This window comes from Pleuronectes platessa, chromosome 9 (assembly GCF_947347685.1).
Source record: "Pleuronectes platessa chromosome 9, fPlePla1.1, whole genome shotgun sequence".
NCBI lineage: Eukaryota > Metazoa > Chordata > Actinopteri > Pleuronectiformes > Pleuronectidae > Pleuronectes > Pleuronectes platessa.
The window spans coordinates 11,593,220-11,615,281 of NC_070634.1; the positions used below are offsets into that span (position 1 = coordinate 11,593,220).

Sequence of the window (22,062 nt, forward strand, 5' to 3'; positions counted from 1 at the left end):
GAACACACTTACAGTCCCTCCGGGGATCCACCCCAGGTTTTCTCAAGCTCCTCATATGTAGCAGAGAACAGCCTCATGGAAACAAAAATCAATTGAAGAAATTGCAGTATCATGTAATAACACGGTGTGTTTTCTTTTGGCTTTACTTTGGTTGTGAAACATCAATAGAACCATGCAGGAGGCTACAGACTCCTGGCTTTCCACCAATCTGGTTGATGGAATAGGTTATCTACATTTATAAGTTGTTTATTTGTGAATAAAAGTATATAAGTATATAGGAGATGTACAAAATAAAGGATTTATTTATTTTGATATAGCTGTTTAAATTGATCTTAATGTTGTTTGTTCTCCACAATACAGGCTACTATTTACTATTTTAATACTTACATTTAAATTTTTGGTATATTTCTTTTATCAACAGAGACTATGCATATTAGGTAAATGATGAAGCTGATTACAATACATGAGCTTGCTCATGTAAAGGCTGCATAATGCTTTATGTTGCACATAGGCCTATATTTCATGTTGCATTATTTAAACAGAAGAGGGCAACATGGTCCATGAATTGACCTGACTGTCATGTAATCCATGCCCAGTGTAAACCGGACGGAACAAAGCAGATCAAGCAAGTTACTGTAGCCTACTGTTACTGTGATCTAGACTAATGTGATGTGCGCTATAGAGATCTTATAGGTCAATAAATAGAATATAATCATTTTATTGTCATTGCACAGTGTAAAACGTGAGGAAACAGAATAAACAGGTGAAAAAGGACCAATACATTTTCTTTATAAATATAAAAAAACAGTGCAGCAGATAATTTTAGCAGATACATCTGTATTTGTACTTGTTGTGCAATTTAGTCTATATAAAAAAGCAGAGTTCAGTTCTGTTATGGCTGTGGGGTAAAAGCTGTTTTTCCTACTGTTTGTCTGTGTTTTTATTGACCTTCAGGGGGCAGCAGGTCAAACAGAAGATGTCCATGATGGAAATACACTATATCTATTGCGCAAATTATTCTGATTCTATATAACTTCAAAGCTCATGGGTTCACCATATATGAATATGTGCACGCAGACACTTTTAAATCAGACATCTGTTTGTTCAGGATCCCAGAGACGTTATGATTATAACACATGAAAGTAAGAGAAACTGAAATCAAAACCAATTGATGTCAATGCAAGATTTATTCAATGTAAACATCATCACCAGCAATGAAATTCTTAGTCTTAGAGCCAAGTCAACTTTACCAAGTAACAAAAATAGTTACAAATTTGTTACAATTCACAAGTTACAACAAATTACAGTTAAGAAAGATTGTACATTTATATATATTACAAAACAATATAGTTTGTGATACCGCTCCAATTAATCACGAGAGGATACAAATACAGATTATGTGAGCGAAGAAGTGTTGAAATGTTGTATATAATGTTTTGCTATGATTTTGATCTTACCTTTATCTTATTTCTGGAAAGATTAATAGTTACTGTGGTTGAATAACACAACATTTTAAGATGGATTAGGTGCTTTAGAACGCCTCATAATTAATCAAAAGACCAAAGAAGCCTTTTAATTGTGAAAAGATAGTTAACAGTACAAAATTTAACAAATGTCAGTGATATCAAATAAATATACAGTTACAAACCACATTTTATTTCAACATTTGACAGAGTAATTCAGTGTCTGATTTTGATATGTGTGTAATAACATGAAGAAGAATGATTTATCTCAATACTGTAACAAAAACCTGCTACATCAGTTATTCGTATATAACAAAATAAAATGGCATTACCAACATTGCAAAAATGTTAACGTTAACATGAAGAAGGGTTCTTTGATGAAAAAGAATTATCATCTTCTATATCATCTCCTAAAATGAAGAAGGAAGAATAAGCTATAAAAGGATATAGCAAAGAAACACCCAGCGATGCATGATATAAAACAGGAAATGAATACTTTGCATCTCGATGCATTTCAATGTATCACATCCACAATTTTCCGTATTACTGCACATCGCTACGTTTTCAGCAATTAATAAAATCAGTCAGACATTACAATTTTCCCGTAAATTACTTCTTTTCAATTAAAAAATAGGACTACAACAGTAACTCAATGACAGTAGTGCTCTCCACACTGATTTGACATTCATTCAGTTTGGACTTATATGCTGCTTAACAGGACAAATTCTGATTATATATTATAACCTTTTCTGTATCAAGGTGGCCCCACTTGGCCCCCCCTTAGCAGTGCCACTGCACTGAGGCGCATTATTGCGCATGTCAACGAGTGACTCTGCTCTTCTGATGTTTTCTAATCACTCACTTTATAAAAACCTGCTGAACTCATATTTATATGCCGGGACACAGATCATGTGACAACATTTTGGTGCTGATTGGACAATGCACAGTGGAGTTAGTGACAACTTCGTCTCCTTTAGCGAAGGACAAAGGGACTTTTTTTCCGTCCGGTCATGATACATGTGTGTAGCGAATTTCGTGAAGATCGGCTAGACCAGCCGGAATTTCTACATTTTAGGGGGCGCTGTTGAGCCAATTTGTCGATTTCCGTTTAGATTTCCATCAGAATACTAACATTTTCATCAGGACTAACGCATCTGCGAAGTTTGGTGAGTATCGAGTATGATCGAGCCGTCAAAATTGTGAGTCATTTGCCTGAATAATCAAATGAAACGCAATAGGACCTTTCCACTGTCAATGGTCGGGCAGTAAAAAACGGTTTATATCAAAAGCAGGAAAGGAAGTCATTTGATTTTTTCTCCAGACATTTGACTGTTTGACTCCAAAAAAATGTGATTTTTTTTTTTTTCAATCTCTAAAACATTGAACTAGAGCTTTAATTACTGCTCTGTGGTAACTCAAGTAATTCTCTGGACAGCATCCCCACAGACAAAACAACTTTAACAGGATAACACTGGCATCTAAAAGGCCTTTGATTCTACAGCATCCATCCTCTGCACACCATGTCTCACTAAATCTTGAGTGTTTAATCTCCCGTAATTACAAAGATTTGCTTAGGTTAATAAAATTAATCCGCCTGAATTTAGACCCCCTACCTGGACCTCCCCTGTGTCTCCTTTGCCCCTTTCTGTGAGGGATAAATTCACAGTCATATAAATAGAGTCACCTTCACAACTGTGAAGCACAGCTCTTCCATTCACGAGCAAAAAGGCTGCTGGATTTAGAGGAGGGGGTTTCGGTCAGGTTCATTTAAACGTAGAGGCGAAAGCGTTTAATTAAACTTTGTTGGCAAACAAGGTGGCCGCATTTAGTCTTCGTTACTGACGTCATTTCCACAGGTTGAGATTGTGTCGCTCATGAGCGCATCAGGGTTAACAACAGTTGAGAGGCTCATCTTTGTCTGTGATCGTGTCAACAGTAAGACTTTGGCGGAAGAAGCGAGGGGCATTGAGGCATTCAGTCCATAAGGGGGTTTTTATTTTGAAAGAAAAAATGCTGTGGAACTCAGACAAACAATTCTGAGAAGACTTTTTGGGAGAAACGCTTTCTACTCATCAGTGGATAATTATTCAACAGTCAGTCAGTTGAAAGTAATTAAACGTCTTAAATGAGTGTGAGATATCTCGATTCAGAAATGACAATGGAGGACAGAAGCAGCCGCACCATCGCCAGAGAGAGGCTTGGACTGAGCTTCACTATTGACTACCTTCTGTTCAATAAAGGAGTCAAAGGTTCCAAAGAAGAAGCGAAGGGAAGTCGTGCGGCAGAGCAGACAGCGAGCAACATGCTCGATCATCAGAATCCTAAACCCGAAGAGGTGGGGATTCGCTCTGATAAACAGCCGAAGAGGTCAGAGGTAGACCCCGAGGAAAGGAAAGTCAAAGAAGAGGAGGGGGAAGAAGAGCAACAAGAGGAGGGGGAGGAGGAAGTGACCACCACCACCACCACGTCTGTCAGCAGCGGTCGAGAGAAGTCTGCGGACAAACCCAACCAGTCGTACATCTCTCTCATCTCTAAGGCGATCCTGGCGTCCGAGCAGAAGAAGCTGCTGCTGTGTGACATCTACCAGTGGATCATGGACCACTACCCGTACTTCAAGAGTAAGGTATGTTCAGGTTCATTTTTGCATCTTTGTATTAGCACGGCAGCCGAAGATCATGCTTTATCAACAGAAAGTAGCTGTTGTCGTAACAGAGGGATTTAGAAAGTCAGATTGGGCGATAACGTAAAGTAAGCTCAGAGAAACATGCGATCGCTGTCTGGGGGAGTGTTTTGAAATAACGCAACGCTCTATTACTTTTGTTAACGTGCCCCAGCTACTAAAAGGCGCGTTAACCTGTCATCGTGTTTATCTTAGTTACAGAAAATAAAGTGGCAGCCATTTTCAAGTGGAGCTACCCAGTTGGCACAGGTAATCTGTCTGAGTGGTCAGGCAATTAGGTGCTCGCAGGGACACTAGATGATCTTCTTGTTGGCGAATTCACAGATAAAGTAATCCTGTTGCTAGGTTGCAAACCGCCTCTGCCGTTACCAGGTGCGACAACAGATTGGACGTAGCCTAGTGGATTACAGTCAGTCATTGGTTTGAAGTGCTAAAAAGGTAACTCAAGGTGTCGTGCCTTGCTGTGATCATATACAGTGTTGACACGCTATCACACCTCCTGCCAACAACAGGACAAGGTGACATCCTGAGAAGGATCAGCCATACTTAACCAGCCACCTATGTTAATTTCCAGGTGGGGTCACCCACCGTTTAACGCTTACTTACCTTCAGGTTTTGCTTTTGGGCCTAACAGCCTCCATGTTCTTTGCTCCCCAACAGGATAAAAACTGGAGGAACAGTGTGAGACACAACCTCTCCCTGAACGACTGCTTCATCAAAGCTGGCCGCAGTGACAACGGTAAAGGCCACTTCTGGGCAATTCACCCATCAAACTATGAGGACTTCTCCAACGGGGACTATCACTGCCGCAGGGCACGGCGGAGGGTGCGCAGGGTGGCGGGGCAGCTTCCCCTGCCCTCCCTGAGCTCCCCCTACCACCCCGCTCTGGCTCGCCCCCACAGAACGACCTGTTGGTGCTGTCCTCAGGCATCAGCGTTCCCTCTGACCTGCTCAGCGCCCAGATTCTACTGGCCCTGGTCCCGTATGCAGCCCCAACTGGGGCTCCACCCGGGCCTGCACGCCTCTCTACCCTGAGACTAAACACTTTATATCTGTCAGTTATTCTGTATTTACAGTTTGGACTTGAATCACCAAAATGTAAGAGATATTTTAGAGACTTTTTCTGCAAATTATTATGTCATTAGGTGACGTCAACATTGATATGAAATTGTATATTATTACATTATATTTAGCTTTGTATGTGAGGTCATTCAATAATTAAATAAAATGTATTAATCTTTAAAACCATTGCATCTGTTTCCTTTGTATTCCCGGATATATATGAAGTTTTGCTATAATCTCATTAAATCTTAATGAATTTAAGTGACGTTTTTTGTTATCTGTGTTTGTGTGCACGTGTGCATGTGTGCATGAATGTGTGTGTGCCTGTGTGTGTGTGTGTGTGTGTGTTTGTGTGTGTGTGTGTGTGTGTGTGTGTGTGCGTGCTTGTCTGTGTGAGCAGATAGCACTAAAAGTGAGCCCAAACGCTAAGACACCCACCCACCATTAGACGCTAATTAGTCAAAGCTGTCGGGCTGCGAAATCTTCTGCCTTATTAGACTAAAATCGGGATTCCCAAAGCCGACTCCCGAGGATATGAGGCCAGATAATCTCAGCAATCCCAAATAGTTTCAAGAAATAGGAGGCTTATCACACAGTGTAATCTGGAGCCGCCGCCGCAGTAAAGAGGGGGACCATGCGGGAGGTCGGGGATGAAGGAGGCAGAGGAAAGGGAAGGAGGCAGAGAGATTGAGAGAGGGGAGGGGAGGCTGATTTATTGGAGAGAGGTGGGTGGGCTTTTTTAGGGGCTGAGTCCCATCTGTATATGTAAAGCAGTCAGGGCAGAAATGTGCAGCTAATGGAAGGGAAGATATCATTAGATTTATGCTGAACATAAATTGAATACAGTTTGGATAAAGTTACACATATTTTATGAAGTGTCTCCAAAGCAGGAGCACTTCAGTTAAAAGGATGACCTCAAAATAATTCCATAATAAGAATCAAGTCAATATCTTACCTGTCTCACATCAATAGTGAAATTCCTCTCTGACTTGCAAAGGTTGGCATTTACATTCCCAGTGCTCCAGCCAAAGAGGATTAGGTCATACATTGACTTTTCTGAAGTTTGTTTGTCTCGGCTCATGTGGGCTTCTTATTTGCAAATGATTGAATATTTGATTAAAGCCATAGTTGACATGAAATTAGATTCGGATCGTACAAACAATATGTCAGAGGGATAAAGCTTCAAGAGAGGGTTATTCACAACGGTTATTTCCGGGTGATGTTCATTAGAACAATGACAAATCCATCTAATTAATTTTTGTTCACCAAATCTTCCTATTCGACGTCGGCAGCTAATTGGAGGCCTAATTTGCTTAATTCCCATGAATTGTTCGCCGCATTAAATCCTCTTCTATTCACCAGCTTTAGGGCTTTAATTTGGTTGCATATGTTTGCTGTACACACATGCACACGTGCTGCCACACACACACACACACACACACACACACACACACACACAGAATAACATACGCACATTTACATTAGTTAACACACACATACAACTCCTAACAATCAGACTTGTGTGTGTGTGTGTGTGTGCATGTGTGTGTGTGTGTGTGTGTGTGTATATAACTAATTAAGGATTTTTGATAATGGAAGGCACATGCAAAAAATACAGCAAATAACATGTTCAACAAAATCGCACAAAATTGTAATTAACTTCCTTTCTAAGTCAATGAGATTGAGGTCATGCGCTCAATCAGTGTGTGTGTGTGTGTGTGTTCATACTGTATGTGCATGTCATTTTGTTAATCTAATGAGATGGGTGGAGGGGATGCAGGGGGGGCCGTAGATTAAGGAACACAGATTTGTTGGTGATTAGCAGAGAGTGTGGTAAGAAGATCAGCCCTGAGACGGCGATGAAACATTATGGCCGTGTTTTAATACAACACATTTACAGCAGCATTCCAAAGCTGCTTCCCTTCAGCCTTACATGTATCTCATTGATTTGACTGTAGGCTCGACATCCAACCGTTCACACAGCGTAGTGTGAAGCTCCAACATAAACATGAAACTAAGTACGAGAGATATTCAATTCTGGTTATGTTGGTTTTCAGCTTGAAGCTTCCATTGGGTGCAATATTTTATAATAACAGCATTAGAAATTATTTAACCCGACAAATGGTTTGATTCAAATTAACTGAATAACGTTTTAGGATACAATCATTTTATTGAATTAATTCACTTATGGTGCTGGTTACAGCCACAGTTACATCAAAATTATAGTTATGACTTAAGATAAAGGTCTTGGTTATTGACTGTAAATAATTTTTTTAACTCTAGTATATATATATATATGTCCTAATTTCCCCTAAATGCGTGAAACTTACTACACTTACTTCATAGTTTAAAATACTTTTGAATTATGAATAAAAAAGACAGACAAAGAAATTAGAATTCTTTTTCTAGTCTGATTATATAGATATTTCCTTGTATGTCTCCAATCAAAACTAATACAAACCATAGAGGTTTTGGGCCGATACTGAGACCAGTATACACAAACACACAACTTCAAATATGTTTTCATAATAAATTATTGTTGACTATCACTGTTTTTAGGGGCTTAGTTGCTACTTTTCAACTATTTCAAATATTCCACACAAATCCTGGTTTTAAATTGTGGTTTGAGGTCAAGCTTCTCCTAATTAATTTCGCTGTCATTTTTTCATTTGAATTCAGTGAGATTTTTTTGTTAATAAGTTGCACAAAGAGTAAGACTCACAACATTTAATTTAAATTATCTTATAGACCCTGGGGGTGAAAAGGGGCAATCTACAGTTTGGAATTGCTCATGTACATCTTGCCAAAAAACTTGATAACTCGTGAAAATGATCCTATTTGAAGTGGATGCTCTAAAGTAATGCCATTTATTTGACACGACGCTGTTAATTATTTGCTTCTTTCTCTGAGGTTTGGTGGTGGAGCGGCTGCAGCTGTATACGAATGACTCCTAATAGGCCCGAGGCCTGGAGGAGTCCAAATTGCCAGACTATTAGAAAGCATGATTGCACACAAGTAAGTAGTATTTGAGGCTTAGGAAGCGCTGTAGCTGGACCAAAACCAGCTGCTATTTTCTGGTTGTGTCCCACCACGAACAATGGTCTGGCGTTACCTCGGCTTCAAAGGCCCTATAATAGTCAATCGATCAGAATGCGAGGTGCTATTCTGCAGATTACTGTTAACAATAATTTGCCTCCCAGTGCACCGTTGCCATCTTTGAAGCAATGTTTTATTGCCTCTCTTTTTCTTTCTTTTTTCATCTGCATCTGTCATCCCCGAGGTCCAGTGTTTGATCTCTCCCCACCAGTGTCTGCCTCCCCGGGGTCGCGTTGACCTGTTGATTGGCAGCTGCGATCAGACATATGGTCGGACGAGGCATCGACCGCCGCTCCCCGGAGACAAAAGCAGACTAGTGGGGTTTTTTGCCCCCTCTCTCACCGCGCCGTGGAGCCGAGGAGCCGAGGAGCCAGGGCTGCAGAGCCGGGGAGAAAGCACCCGATCCGGCCGCTAGATGTCGCAAGGTGCAAGCGAATATCTCCAGCTCCGTGAGGATGTAAGTGGGTGATATTTTTAATCATTATTTCATATTTTATCAACCCATGGTCTTCAGGGTTGTGACCAATTTAGTGTTACATGTTACAACTTTTTCAATGCAGATTTAATTTTTCCCCATTGCTATTATTCATGATCATTAAAAGAAAAATCCTTGAGGATAATCATCCTCATTACACTTCCTTCTCCTTATGACATTTTGACCCCTGTTATAGAGAATAATGGCTGTGTAGTCATCTGAGGTGATAACATACAACCTCTAGCAGGACGACGAATTAATGTGGATGCTGGCAAAGCAGTGTGTTTGCTTGGTGCTCATGCCAGGAGGCCTCTGGTTGTTGCCTAGCTGTGTGCTTCATGGAAACCAATTGGGGGCAGCTTGAATCCCAATGAAAAAACACACAGATGTAATTCTCAACCCAGTATGCGTGAGGACATTTAGGGAAAGTGAGGATATTCTGGCCTCACTTTCTGACCCACTTTCAAAGGGCTGTTTGAGGCTTTAGGCTTGGCTTTAGGGTTAGAATAAGGTTAGGGTTAGGGTTAGCTTTGGGGCTAAGGGAATGCATTATGCCAATGAGTATCCTCACTAAGATAGAAGTACAAAGTTGTGTGTGTGTGCATGTGATTTCATAATATTGAATTGCAAATCACCCGCATCTCCATCTCTGCTATCTGTGTGCACGTGTAGAGATATCTTTGTGAGGACGTTTTTGACCCTTGACCTTATGCAGTGAGGACATTTTGCGAAAGTGAGGCCATTTTAGCGGATCGAGCTTAAATATGTGGTTTTAAGATTAAGTTAAGGGATTGGATAAGGCAGTTAGTTGTGATGGGTAAGGGACGAGGGAATGCATTAAACAAATGAGTGTCCTCGCTAAGATAGAAGTACAAGGATGTGTATGTAGGTGTGTGTGTGTGTGTGTATTTGTAAATGCATGAATTCAGCATATAGAATGCAAAACACTCCCCATCTCCATCTCTCCGCCTATTCAGCGAGCGGATAGTTGCCATGGTGATGCAGCCAGGGTCTTGCAGTGATCCCCACTGACCCTGAATGGTGACCTCTGACATTTAGGCCATGGCCAGGGTCAAGAGGTCAGCGATGGCTGGAGGGCAACAAGAGCACTTCCATGATTGGCACATGCTCGCTGCCTACTTGCATCTGCAGCGCTCACCTCACTGTCCAGTTTGCACCTCACATTTTGTATTCGTTACAGAGCGGAGACCACCAGCAGCAGAAGGTTGGTCCCACCGCGCTGCATTGCACTGTTTGCCGGTTGAGCTCATTCTGTGCTCACGGCAATGCAAAGCTCCAACATTGTATAATGCGTCATTTGCATTCGGTGTTGTTACACTTTCTATGTCTTCACACTAATGATAAAAATGCATCATGTATCATGATGGTTGTGATTACAGTAATGATCATTAGTATTCCCGCGGCCCCTGCAATCCGCTGTATGGGAGGATATTTATAGTTCTTCATGTGATTATGTGTGTATGTATGTATGTATGTATGTATGTATGTATGCATGCATGTATGTGTCTGTGTGCATAGGTGTGTGTGTTTGTTCATTTCGATGGGGGGAGGGCTCTGCACCGCACCATGGTTCTTCTCGTGGGGAATAATTACAGAATTGTGGGTACTAAAAGTCATGTGACCCGAGCCTTCTGCTCCCAAATAATTTATCCCCCCGGCTGATAGCTCGTCAATATCAATTTATTAATTTAACAGTTCTGGACTGATAAAAGGTAGTGCGCACAGTTAGATTGCTGAAGTGGGGAATAAGGATGAATTTTACAGTACAATGGTGTGAGAGGAAGGAAGCAGGGAGAGAGGCTGAAGGACAAAGCAAGCAGGAGCGAAACAGCACAAGAGTGATCAATGGCGGCACAGAGGAGAGAGATGCATATTCGCCGAGTAAAAATGGGCCACCATCGCTCATATTCCAAGGTTATTGAATGAAACTTATGAAAATTAATACACTTATTATCACCATATTAAAAATTAAGATTGAAGACAGGGCGCTCGTTGTATTGATATTCAAATGTCTCCGATATATTGATCAACACAACCCAGTTTTTCCCCTAACATCCCAATGCAGGTGAGCCTGTGCAGTGGAGAGGGAAAAATATGTTTTTCTAGAAAAGCTTTTGAAGATTTTAATTTGCAACACAAAAAAAATCACTTTCATGTTTGTTCACAACCTGAGAACCCTCAGAGGTGTTATTTAAGAGGATCGTTTCCTGGAGGATGCTTCCTCCAAAGCAAAGATACATCAGAGAAAAACACATAAATGTGACCTCTTACATGTGACCCCTCTTGACCTCCCAGCACTTCCTTTGCATCCTGATTTTTAAAAAAGGGTAATGAATATACATCTGAGATAAAGCAGAACACATATATCACCAGGTCTCCAGCACAAAACAGTCAACCTAGAACTAACCTATTCCCAGAGCCATTACATAATATCCCTGAAGGAGGCTAAAAGGCATTTTAACAAGACCCACTGCTCTATGACCTCTGACCTCTTCTTCGTTGACCCTAGGCTCCTGACCCCACTTACACTAGCCAGTGACAGTGGCGGACACAGATCCAGCACACTTCCTGGTGTGAGGAGACAAAGAGATTAATTTACAAATTGATGCATGTGAGGATGTTGCGTTTTCCTGACGGACGGATTTGGCCTGATGATCTGTCATTGGCATGGTATTTTCTTCTCCCCTATCCACACAGGACTGTCATGAAAAGAAAACAAACAATCCAGTGAATCTGATCGCCTCTTGTCGTGTGCGTCGGCGCATTATATAATCCTTTCTTCTCTGCAAGCTCCCCTCACACGGACAATCACTGTAGTGGATTCTCCTCAGGTCTTTGGAGAGCTGCAGGGTAGCGAGTGTCAATAGAAGTGGAGTGTGTGAGTGTGAGAGATGATAGACTGAGGTTAAGAGGTGTCAACACAGAAAGAGAGAGGACTCGAGGACTCTTCACTGGCGCCGGCCTGACACTCTGACACTCTCCTCAACCTCTCCTCTGATTAACCACTCTAAAGACGCCATTGAGACACACAGAAACACACGTGCACCTGCAGACACGCGCACAAAGATCCACTGCACTCTCTACGACTCCTTTCCCTCAAGTCACACACACGCCTGCGTGCAGCTACATTTCATCCACGCGTACACTGTGCGCCAGACACATCAGCTGTGAGGTGTGGAAACCTGAAGACGTGTTGTTCACAGCCACAGAAACTCTCTGAGAGGTTCAGGCCGTCAGGAATGGATTTGTTACACCTCTGATCTGTTGTATACGTTCAACCAAGTGTAAGATGCAGCGGTGCCGTCCCACAGGGCTTTGCACCTGTCAGGTGGTGAAGCGCAACATACAGAAGGCGGAACACACACTAACATACAGTACATTGTCACTCACATGCACTTAAACACGGCTTCAGTCAGGCTTTGCGTCTATGGGACCATTAGCTTGAACACGTTCATATAGCTGCACTCATTTGTCTGATTGCTGCTTTATGAGACAGTTAGAGTCTTATAAAGTCTGGAGTCACAATAAGTCACACACTATATAATCATTTTATCAAAGGCGTGCTCCACAGTAATTCTTTTCATTTCACACCCTAATAGTTAATGTCCTGTAAAAACATATTAACCTCCTACAAACTGCACAACTGCAAGATTGAGTATTTTCTTATCGGCCAGATTTGATAGGCGCACACTTCTGTCTGGATGTGCAAGACTTTATTTTCTTTAATTAGGTCTGATTTTGATTCAGTAAAGACTATTGTTGACAGTCTGATTGATTTAGGAGAGGATTATGTTTGCTCACCGGAATTCAAAAACATATATTTTCTCTCATCCCTTTTCTAGTCATGTGAGATTGTGTTTCTGTGCTCATGGTTCTTTTATACTAAACTGCTGTCACTCTGATATAATGGAGGTTAGTGGATTTTCATTTATGTTGCTCGCAGTATTAATCTTTAAAGAATATTTGGATAATTCATCAGAAACATTTATTTCTTTTTTTGCGAACAGATTCTACAAATTGACAGATTCTACTGTTTCATGGCACGCCTGCCCGGCTGCTCCACAGTCCACACCCACATCCTCCATCATGGGGGTTTACGTCTTAGGAGCCTGCACCTCATAACAGTTTGTGTGTCGATTAAATCGGTGGAGAATTCCTGGGCACAGTACTTTGGTCAACACTTTGGTATGTCGATAAGAGAAAGCTGGGGTTTAAATCTATAATTATTGGCTGAAAGGTTCATTCAAACGCAACCTTAATAATTAATAAAATAATACTGCATTACATATATATATGTAAAGATTTTACCAATTCTATAAAGACACTCGACATGGGATAAAGACAAAGAAAGCAACTAAATGTAAATAACGTCTGTTTTCCACCGTTTCCTCCCCATACCAAAAACCTGCAGACTGGGGTTAGGTTCATTGGAGACTCTAAATTATCCGTAGATGTGAATATGTGTGTGAATGGTCGCCCTGTGATAGGCGGTTGTACCACATCTCAGCCCAGGTGGGGTTGAGCCTCACAGGATAAGCAGTACAAATAATGGACTTTCCCATAAAACTAAACTCATTTGCAGCCTGGGTGGACACCAAGAATCCTCACCTCGAAGATTATATAAAAACTTTATGAAACCAATATCCATCTAACTCTCATATGACGCTTCACACTGCACATGTGTGTTTTACAAAGGTCATTTCGTTTGGCACTGCAGGGATCAGACATTCTCTTTTGTGCAACTTAGTGTTGAACATTAAGCCCGGCAGCTGAAGAGATTCTGATGACATGCAGCGCCTCCCTCTCCATCATGCTTTAGCATCAAGCAAATAGCACTTCTCAAGTGACCAGACAAAACTGCTCAGAAATAGAGATATAATGCGCACACTGTGCAGGGATATAGATTGCAGAATGTGAAGACGCTGCACGAGTCAATACCTAAATGAAGAAAAATGCTGATGTGAACTTAGATATATGACTCATATCTGTACGAGTTGACATGCAGGCAGGCAGGTCCATGAATCTTAATAATCAGAGATGAGAAGCAAGTAGGTTGAGTGGTGATACCAAGATATGTCAGCGTAATGACATGTGAGTATTTAAAACAAATAGTCACGTCGACGGCGATGGATATGAGACCCTGACCAACTGGCGCCACACCGCCGCTTCGCCCTCGTCCCCTCCCTCTCCTCCTCAAAACCCGTGAAGTAGAAAATAGGCAGATATGAAGAGGTGGGGATGGAGGGAGATAAGCTGAGTTGGAGATAGAGACAGGCGAAAGAGGTAAGGGTCATAGCACATGCTCCTCTCGGCCTTCTCCCTCGCCAGTGTTGTTTTATTAGCCCTGTCAGATTGTAATTTGCCCAACGGTAAACATACAGAACAGGCTTAATTAAGAATTTTTGAACGGGGCTACGGTCAAGTCCGGAAACATTAGAGAGAAGCAACCGGGTGTCGTAAAGATTGATTGAGACGGAGGATGGAAGGACGTGGTTAAAAACAGAGGGGTGGAGGGAGGAGGGGCGCGAGTGGTTTGCATGTTACTGCGGAGGGGTATTCTTGTGTTGCTCAGGGCAGTAGGGCGAGATAAGTTTGGAAAAGATAGGGACAAACGATTTTTAATGCATTAACAGACCGGCTGTTCGAGGCAATAACAAGGAAGAGATCGGCGTTAAAATGTTTGACATCCTGCGTCGAGATCAATGCATCCCGGACACACACACACACACACACACACACACACACACACACAGGCTGCACACTCACCTCAACTACTAGCACAGATAACACACTAACACATGCACACATACACATCCCAACCTTAGTAGGGCACAGAGCATGTGGGTGGGTGCATGAGTTAACAGCCTCCAAACCTCAAGGCGATGTGCAGAAAATAAAAAAAAACAATGTCTATATCCATAACAATATCCGCAGGTAAAAGCATCTTTAAATCAAAACAGAGAGAGGGAGCATCTGGAGTCGATTTTTTTGAGAGCTGTGTGGACTACGTAAAAAGACCGGCAAACTAAAAGAGTAATGAGCCTATCTATATCTCCCTGTGGACCTTAACTTTGCATTCAATACATTATTTACAGCTGAATTTTTACTGAGGTATAGGTTCCTCTCAAGGGTGTTTACAGACTGGTGCTCTAACAGCTTTCCATTGCCTGCAGTTGAGTTGGGAAGCCGTCAGAGGTAATGATTCCACCTTGTTTTGCCGTGTTTGCAGGCCTCTATGTGTTGCGATGAACCAGCGCTGTTCTTGTGAGCGGAGAATATTTGGAAGATATTATGTGGACTTATATGTTTGTTTGCAGCATACCCCTTTAACAAACACTTGTGCAAAAAGCCGAAAGAAGACACCAGATATAATCTTGTTCCTGTTTTGACGGCGGTAAAGACGGCCCAAGTGACTGTATATAACTGTAGAGACTGTTATTTTCACTGCTATTGTGTTTGCACTTGTGATATAAGATAGCAACTGTCATCACAGTGATATATGCAAATTAAGCTGCTGGAATTTGTGCTTTCAAATAATCTAAACTTTGTCCCCTGAGGATCCAACCATCACAACAAAAGTGCACTTCCCTGTGCACATCCCAAGCTCTTGCTTATAACATGTGGATACAAACTTCTAAATGTGAATGCATGTGTAGACACACTGTGTTTACACTACTATAAAAAGTTATCTAATTCTGATGTTTTATCCATAAACGGACGTATTGGACAGAAAAAGTACACAGAGGTTTATTATTGGAGAAACTCTGAGGTGATGCAGGTTCCCACCATCTCACAATCAATCTAAATGCACAAACATATTTTTTGGACAGGTTCAATATTTACGTAGTGTACATATGCTTTTTACTCCCTCCCTCTGCCTTCAAACAGGATAACTGCCATCATAGTGTCCTGTTGTTACCCTGCAGCAGGGGCGTTAAATCCTATTTCAGTTGCAGATGATAGTTTTGCATGTGAGGTGTATGTGAGTGACTCTGAATGTTAATCCTGGGACTGCATAAGGATTTCTTTAAAAAGGTGTGATGCTCATTTCTGTTTAATGAAAAGCCAACGCTGGTCTTTCTGAGATGTAATTTGACACCTACAGATGGACTCACAACACATCATGTGCATGAGATGCAATCATAAGCAAAGTGAAGACGGAACATAGTCACATTATCTAACACGATGTCATTCATTGTCTAAACCTTGAGTGGAAAAACAATATTTTGGTTGTGGCAAACGCTTCAGGTCCTCTTATTGTGTCCTGTCCTTAGACGTGCAGTAAAGTCATTTACAAATTGTAATGTGTCAGAAAAAAAAATGAGTACGAAATAATTATATTATTATATTATTATTCTATTACAAGCAGATTGGCAACAACTGTGTCAGATTCAGGATATACGATCTGTATAGAGTAAGGTATAATGCCAGATGTACAGTTTGGTTCTGGGGCAGGTTATTCAGTCGTCTGCTGCCTTTACAGCACTCTTTTTAGGATCTGAAGGATTTTTTTGTGTAATAACTACACCCCTCCCCCTTGCAGCCAGAATACACACACACACACACACACCCTCACACTCTCTCTCTCACACACACACACACACACACACACACACACACACACACGCACACACAATCTACTGTAGCCTGAGAAGTCCCTGCTCGCTTTGTCTTTGTAGTTGAGCAGCTCCTGTCCAAAATACTGTAACTTGTGGGAAACAGGGAGGTCTCAGCTCTCTGCTCGGAGAACACGAGAAGCAGAGACTCTCTTTATGACGCTCCCTGTCTCTGTCTTTGTTTCCCTCTTTTCAAATAGACTATTTGTCATCGCTGAAAGAGAGCATTTTAAAAATTCAACCTGGAGCCAACCCCCACCCTAACTCCCCCTCTATTCTCACTCTCAATTCCCCAGACTCTGGCCAGCTGCGATCGATAGTCTATTGATCAACTCTCTCCATTCCCATTACACACTAGTGCCAAAAAGAGCCAACCATTTTCCCTGAAAAGCTGATCTGGAGCATATTTGCAATGGTAAGGTTTCTCTCATTTCAGCGAATCTTATTAGATGCGTGTACAGTGTGTGTGAGGGCTTTAAGCGCTGTGTGATGTGGAGTGGCTGAGAAAGAACCTCAACAAATGCAGTTACTTATTTAATTGAAAGGTATTGCACAGAGGTAAAGCATTGGCTCTCCGCTTAAGCAATATGGGAAAGGTGATAGCATTACCACATATGTAGAAAGTAATTTGTTTTCCAGTTGTTTCTACTTCTACTTCTCTCCCCCACCCTTCGTCTCTCTCCTCTCTCTCTCTCTCTCTCTCTCTCTCTCTCCACATAGACAATGCTACAGGCAAAATCAATACTGGAAAGAGAAAAAAAAGAAGGCATATTTTTAGCCTGTTATTATATGAGCTGCATGAGGAAAACAGCGTTTGTGGGAAAGACAGAAAAGCAGAGGTGCTGATAAGAGAGTGATTGGGTGGGACATGCAGAATAAGTGAAAGAGTGAGAATGATGCCGGGCCGTGCAAAGAGAGCGTCTAATGGAGATGGATCAAACAGAGGTGGAGATAAGATGGGGGGTAACTGTGAGAAAATGGCTGATGTCTTGGCCGGGGGGATGAGGCTCGGCGCGGGCGGGCAGGAGACGGGGCTGTAAACATTGAGGACGTTTACTCTGTAAACCCAAGAATACATTGATATGATGTGAAATCTCCCTCTTTTAAACTCAATGTCTCACATTTAATTTTGCAGTTACGAGTCACATCTGAAAAGTAGCACCTCCGCTATCAGTCTGCAGAGGTAAACCCTGAATCCCTCTCATTGTGCAGCACCAGTGATGTTATTAATATCTCCTCATGCAGCTTCCCTCTGTGCGTGTTTGCGCTCTCTGAGGATTGCTGCACACTACACCACAGCCCTCACTTCCCCTCCTGCTGCCAATGGCTTTCTGATGGACTCCCTTTCTCTAACCTCTTTTGGAGCTCACCTCTGGGCCACTGTCAGTCAACCTCCAGCGCTCCTCCTATTGGCTGGAGATGCTCTGTTGATCAAATGATGGGGCCGTCCAATTGGCCAGAGAGCTCAGGGGAGGGGGGGGGGGAAGGAATTGATTTATCTGTGGTATTAGAGGATCAATTAATCCCCATTGTGTGTGCCAGCACAGATAGTCTGATGTGTCTTATTTGGTACGGCTTGTTTCTGCTCGGCCAAGATAAGAGTCTCTCCCCTCACTTCGCTCTATGAGCAACAAATCAAATCGAATCGAAAGGGATGACGGCATGTGGAGGGTTCCTCCCCGGGCTGCGGCTGGCTGATCACAATAAGGAAAAGACCATCGATATGAAGAGTATGTGCAGAATGAATTGTGCTCATTTGAGGACTGTTGCCATGACGATGCAAGGTGGGGGGGATACAAACATCCCAAATAACTGGCGTTGTCTCCTGGTCCCGTTTATGATTGTTAATGACTTTTAAATCAAATCCAGTGGAGACACAGTTAGAGCTGAAGCTATTAGTCAATAAGAGAGTAGATTTACAAGTGTATCAAGTTGCACACTCTCTACATATATAAATATATATATACTATGTACAATGCACTCCAAATATATATTATGTAGAACTTCTATGTTTCTATTATATTGTATTATTATATTTTGTCTATCTTTAGTATTTGTATTTTATCGAGTGTGTTATGTGCCTGCCGATTTATCACAGGAATTTCCCAGTTTGGGGTCAATAAAGTACATCATCCAGCCATCCCTCCCTCCCTCCCTCCATCCCTCTATGCATCCAAACCTCCCTCCATCCATCCCTCTATCCATCCCAACCTCCATCCATCCCAACCTCCCTCCATCCATCCACCCATCCACCCATCCAACCATCCATCTATCCACCCATCCATCTATCCAACCATCCATCCCTCCATCCATCCGTCCTCCATCCATCCATCCATCCATCCACCCAACCTTCCATCCCGTTTTTTCCACTGAAAGACGACTGTACATTTTGTATTTCATTGCCTACATTGAAATATGTATCAAGGCAGGGACTTCATCACATCCAGTTTATATAGGAGGGATCTTGAGAGTGACCAATAACAACAGACATGTGGGCATGTAGATTTTGTTTTAACATTTGAAATAAGGCTAACCTATCCTTTAATCGATAAGAGATATAAATACCCAAAGATGGCGGCTCCCAGCCTCTCAGAAATGAAGACCTCAAGCTTTCCTTTTCCTTGTATGGTTGTATATATTGAATATTATTTGGGATTTTGACATTTGAAGACGTCATCTTGAGCTAATGATGGCCACTATTTCCTGACATTTTCAACTCTTAATCAATTATTGAACAAAATATTCATCAGATTAGTTAGTAATGGTGATAATTATGAGTTGCAGCCCAACGTACAGCATCTTATATGTATATTCTGCATATTTAAAAAGCAAACTGTAAGGGACAAGAAGGAACACAAGTAACACACTGTAGTGCACAATTCTGAGTGGGAAAGCAATCATAGCCAGGGGAGGAAGTGAGAGGGGTCAATGGACCGATACTTGCCGATGCACTCGTTCCAAGATGACAGTGAAAAGAAAAGGTAAGAGAGACCAGGATAGAAGTGGATGCTAATTCCTACTTTTCAGTTTAAATAAAGATTGGAGCTGGATAAAAGCCATTAAGGGAGAAATCAGACAGGGCATGCTATGTAGGACAAGAGCTGACTGCAGGGAGGTGAGTGGTGGGATCGATACTCAGTCGATACGCTCAACACCCAGCTCTGCACACACACACACACACTTACACACACACAGAGAGTGAGAGAGAGAGAGTGAGTGAGAGAGAGGGGCATGCAGTACTGCCAGGCATCTGCATGTTTGTGTGTGTGCAGCAGTGACAAATGGAGAACGGCAGAGACGGAGAGAAAGAGTGCATGCAATATACAATTAACTCTCTTTTGAGTGAGGGCATATTAAACACAGGCTGCTTGTGCGGACTGTAATTTTAGGTGATAAAAGTATTAAAGCAGAGCACTTGGACAGAGATGGAAGGGTGGACAGCTGCGCAGATGGATTTATTTTCAGAGCCACGATACAGTTAACAAAGACAGATGTTTCAAAGGAGCGTCTCCAGCCCCAACTGGAGCCTGGATACGACCGCAATCACTCTGCATTCTGTCCTCCCTTCCTCTCCTCTCTCTCTTATTCTCTCCCTCTTTCTTTAACCTTCTCCCTCCCTCCTTCCTCTCCCTCTCTCCTCCCTGCCTCCCTTCCTCCCCCCCCCCCCCCTCTCTCTCTGTAGAATTGATCGACTATGTCTCCTCAATCCATCTCTCCCTCTGTCGCCTAGCAACGGGTGCTCTATCGGGTGTGGAGGGTGGGAGTTGCACTCGGGGAGGGGGGTATGAGAGGGGTAGTGTTGGGGGGGGGGCGGGCGTGTATGGGTGGTTGGTGTTGGTGAAGCAAAAATCCAGTTGTACTTCATCCCACATTTATTCTGACTGATACATGTTTTGCTTTCATACTGCGCGTCTGAGGGTTTTCACTACTTGGCTGATGAATACAAAACAAAAAAAAGATTTACAACCTAACAAAACGAAGCTGGCAGAGCGATGTTTCACCATTTATTCCCATATCCACCTAAGAAAAAAGAAAAGAAGAAGACATAACACATCTGCTGCAGCTGTAGCACACCAAAAAAAAAAACTGTTTGATATCAGAGCCAGGATGACTAGTAGTAGTAGTAGTGGTGGTAGGTCACTGGTTCTGTTCTGTGCATCTGAATGTTCCACATCCAACCGAGCGGCCCAGTGCTTTCCCTGCAGCTGGGTCGCTGTTTCATACTGAGAGCTATCTCTGAAAATAACAACGCTTATACTGGTGCACTTCAAATTTATCTACGCCTCCTCTTTTCTGTCTCCACAATAAAGAAATTTGAAAAAATAAATATATTCCACAGTATTTCTACTCATACATGATTTTTTTTAGATAATCCAGGACTCTGTCACCTTGAAAAGATGCATGACTTAAACAACCTTTTCGTGTTATATTCAGTCCCGGCATCTCTTCTGCTGTTTCGCAAAATTAATACGAGGAAATCTGTGGAGTTAAACCCCTCTGGTCATGAGAATTATTGTTCTGCATGAAAGCATGAATATAACTTCGAACAAAAGGCCATTTAAATCTGTCTGCATTCAATCCCTGAATTAACATGCATAAGGGAATAAGAATGAGTGTGGTGGAAGAGGCATTGTTCTGTTTTTAAGACCTTATCCTTTTGATCTACACTTAATGTCTGATCCCCTTTGAGGAAGATGTGTAGGCTATTCTTTAAGCCTAATAAATCCAGCGTTAGCAGTGCTTAACAGGGGAAAAAGCTGTGTGGTTTAAAAAACCACCAGGGCAGGAGGAGAAGAACAATGAGTAATGCTCTTAACTAGCTTGTGAGATAACGCATACACATTACAATCTATAATCATTCTAATCTGCAATCTATCAAGCAGAGTAAATGTATACATATCAGGACCGTAGGCTGTGTTGAGAAATATGCATCTGCATTTGAATCTGTGATCTCTTTAATCCAGACTCTAAAGAATCGTAATCGTAAGTGAAAGAATGTGAGTGTGAGTGTGTGTGTGTGTGTGTGTGTGTGTGTGTGTGTGTGTGTGCGTGCGTGTAATTTCTCACCTTTAGACATTGCGTACTAAACATTATTTTGATGTTTGATAGATATTAAGTGATAAATGCATGCAGTTCTGCAGATTAACACACACACAAACACACACACCAGCATTTAGCATCTGTGGCACATAACAATTACAGCGTCAGTCAAACACAGGCAGTCGATGGATTGAAACACAAGATAAAATGTAAAATACGAATCCAAAGCATTCTCGGTTCATTTGTATCTGTTGACAAATCGAGTCAATTCACTTTCAGTTCAGTTTAAAACTAGGAGTTATATCAAATATGTACATTATCTCTGTATACTTGCATATCTGACCGGAGGTCTATTGTATTGACATCAGTTCTGAAACAACTTGTTACGGATGTAAATCTAAATAACTACTTTAATAAACTGTCACACAAAATGTCAGCAAAATATTATTCTGTACCAACTGGTTAACGATGGGGAATGACAAAGCATGAAGTAATTTACAACCCACACAGCACACTGTCAGTCGCACAAAACACACACACAGCTCTACATTAATACTAGTACAGATTAATACAATATAGATAAAACACAGAAAGGTTTGGTCATTGTAA

General features: G+C 41.9%; 1 protein-coding gene across 1 annotated transcript; it reads left to right on the forward strand.

The window, feature by feature from the left end:
- Positions 1–3,588: 3,588 nt before the first annotated feature.
- Positions 3,589–5,178, forward strand: foxq2 (forkhead box Q2). The gene is made up of 2 exons (XM_053431534.1): positions 3,589–4,086; positions 4,804–5,178. The coding sequence occupies exons 1-2, from the start codon at positions 3,589–3,591 to the stop codon at positions 5,176–5,178; spliced, it is 873 nt and encodes a 290-aa protein (XP_053287509.1).
- Positions 5,179–22,062: the final 16,884 nt, after the last annotated feature.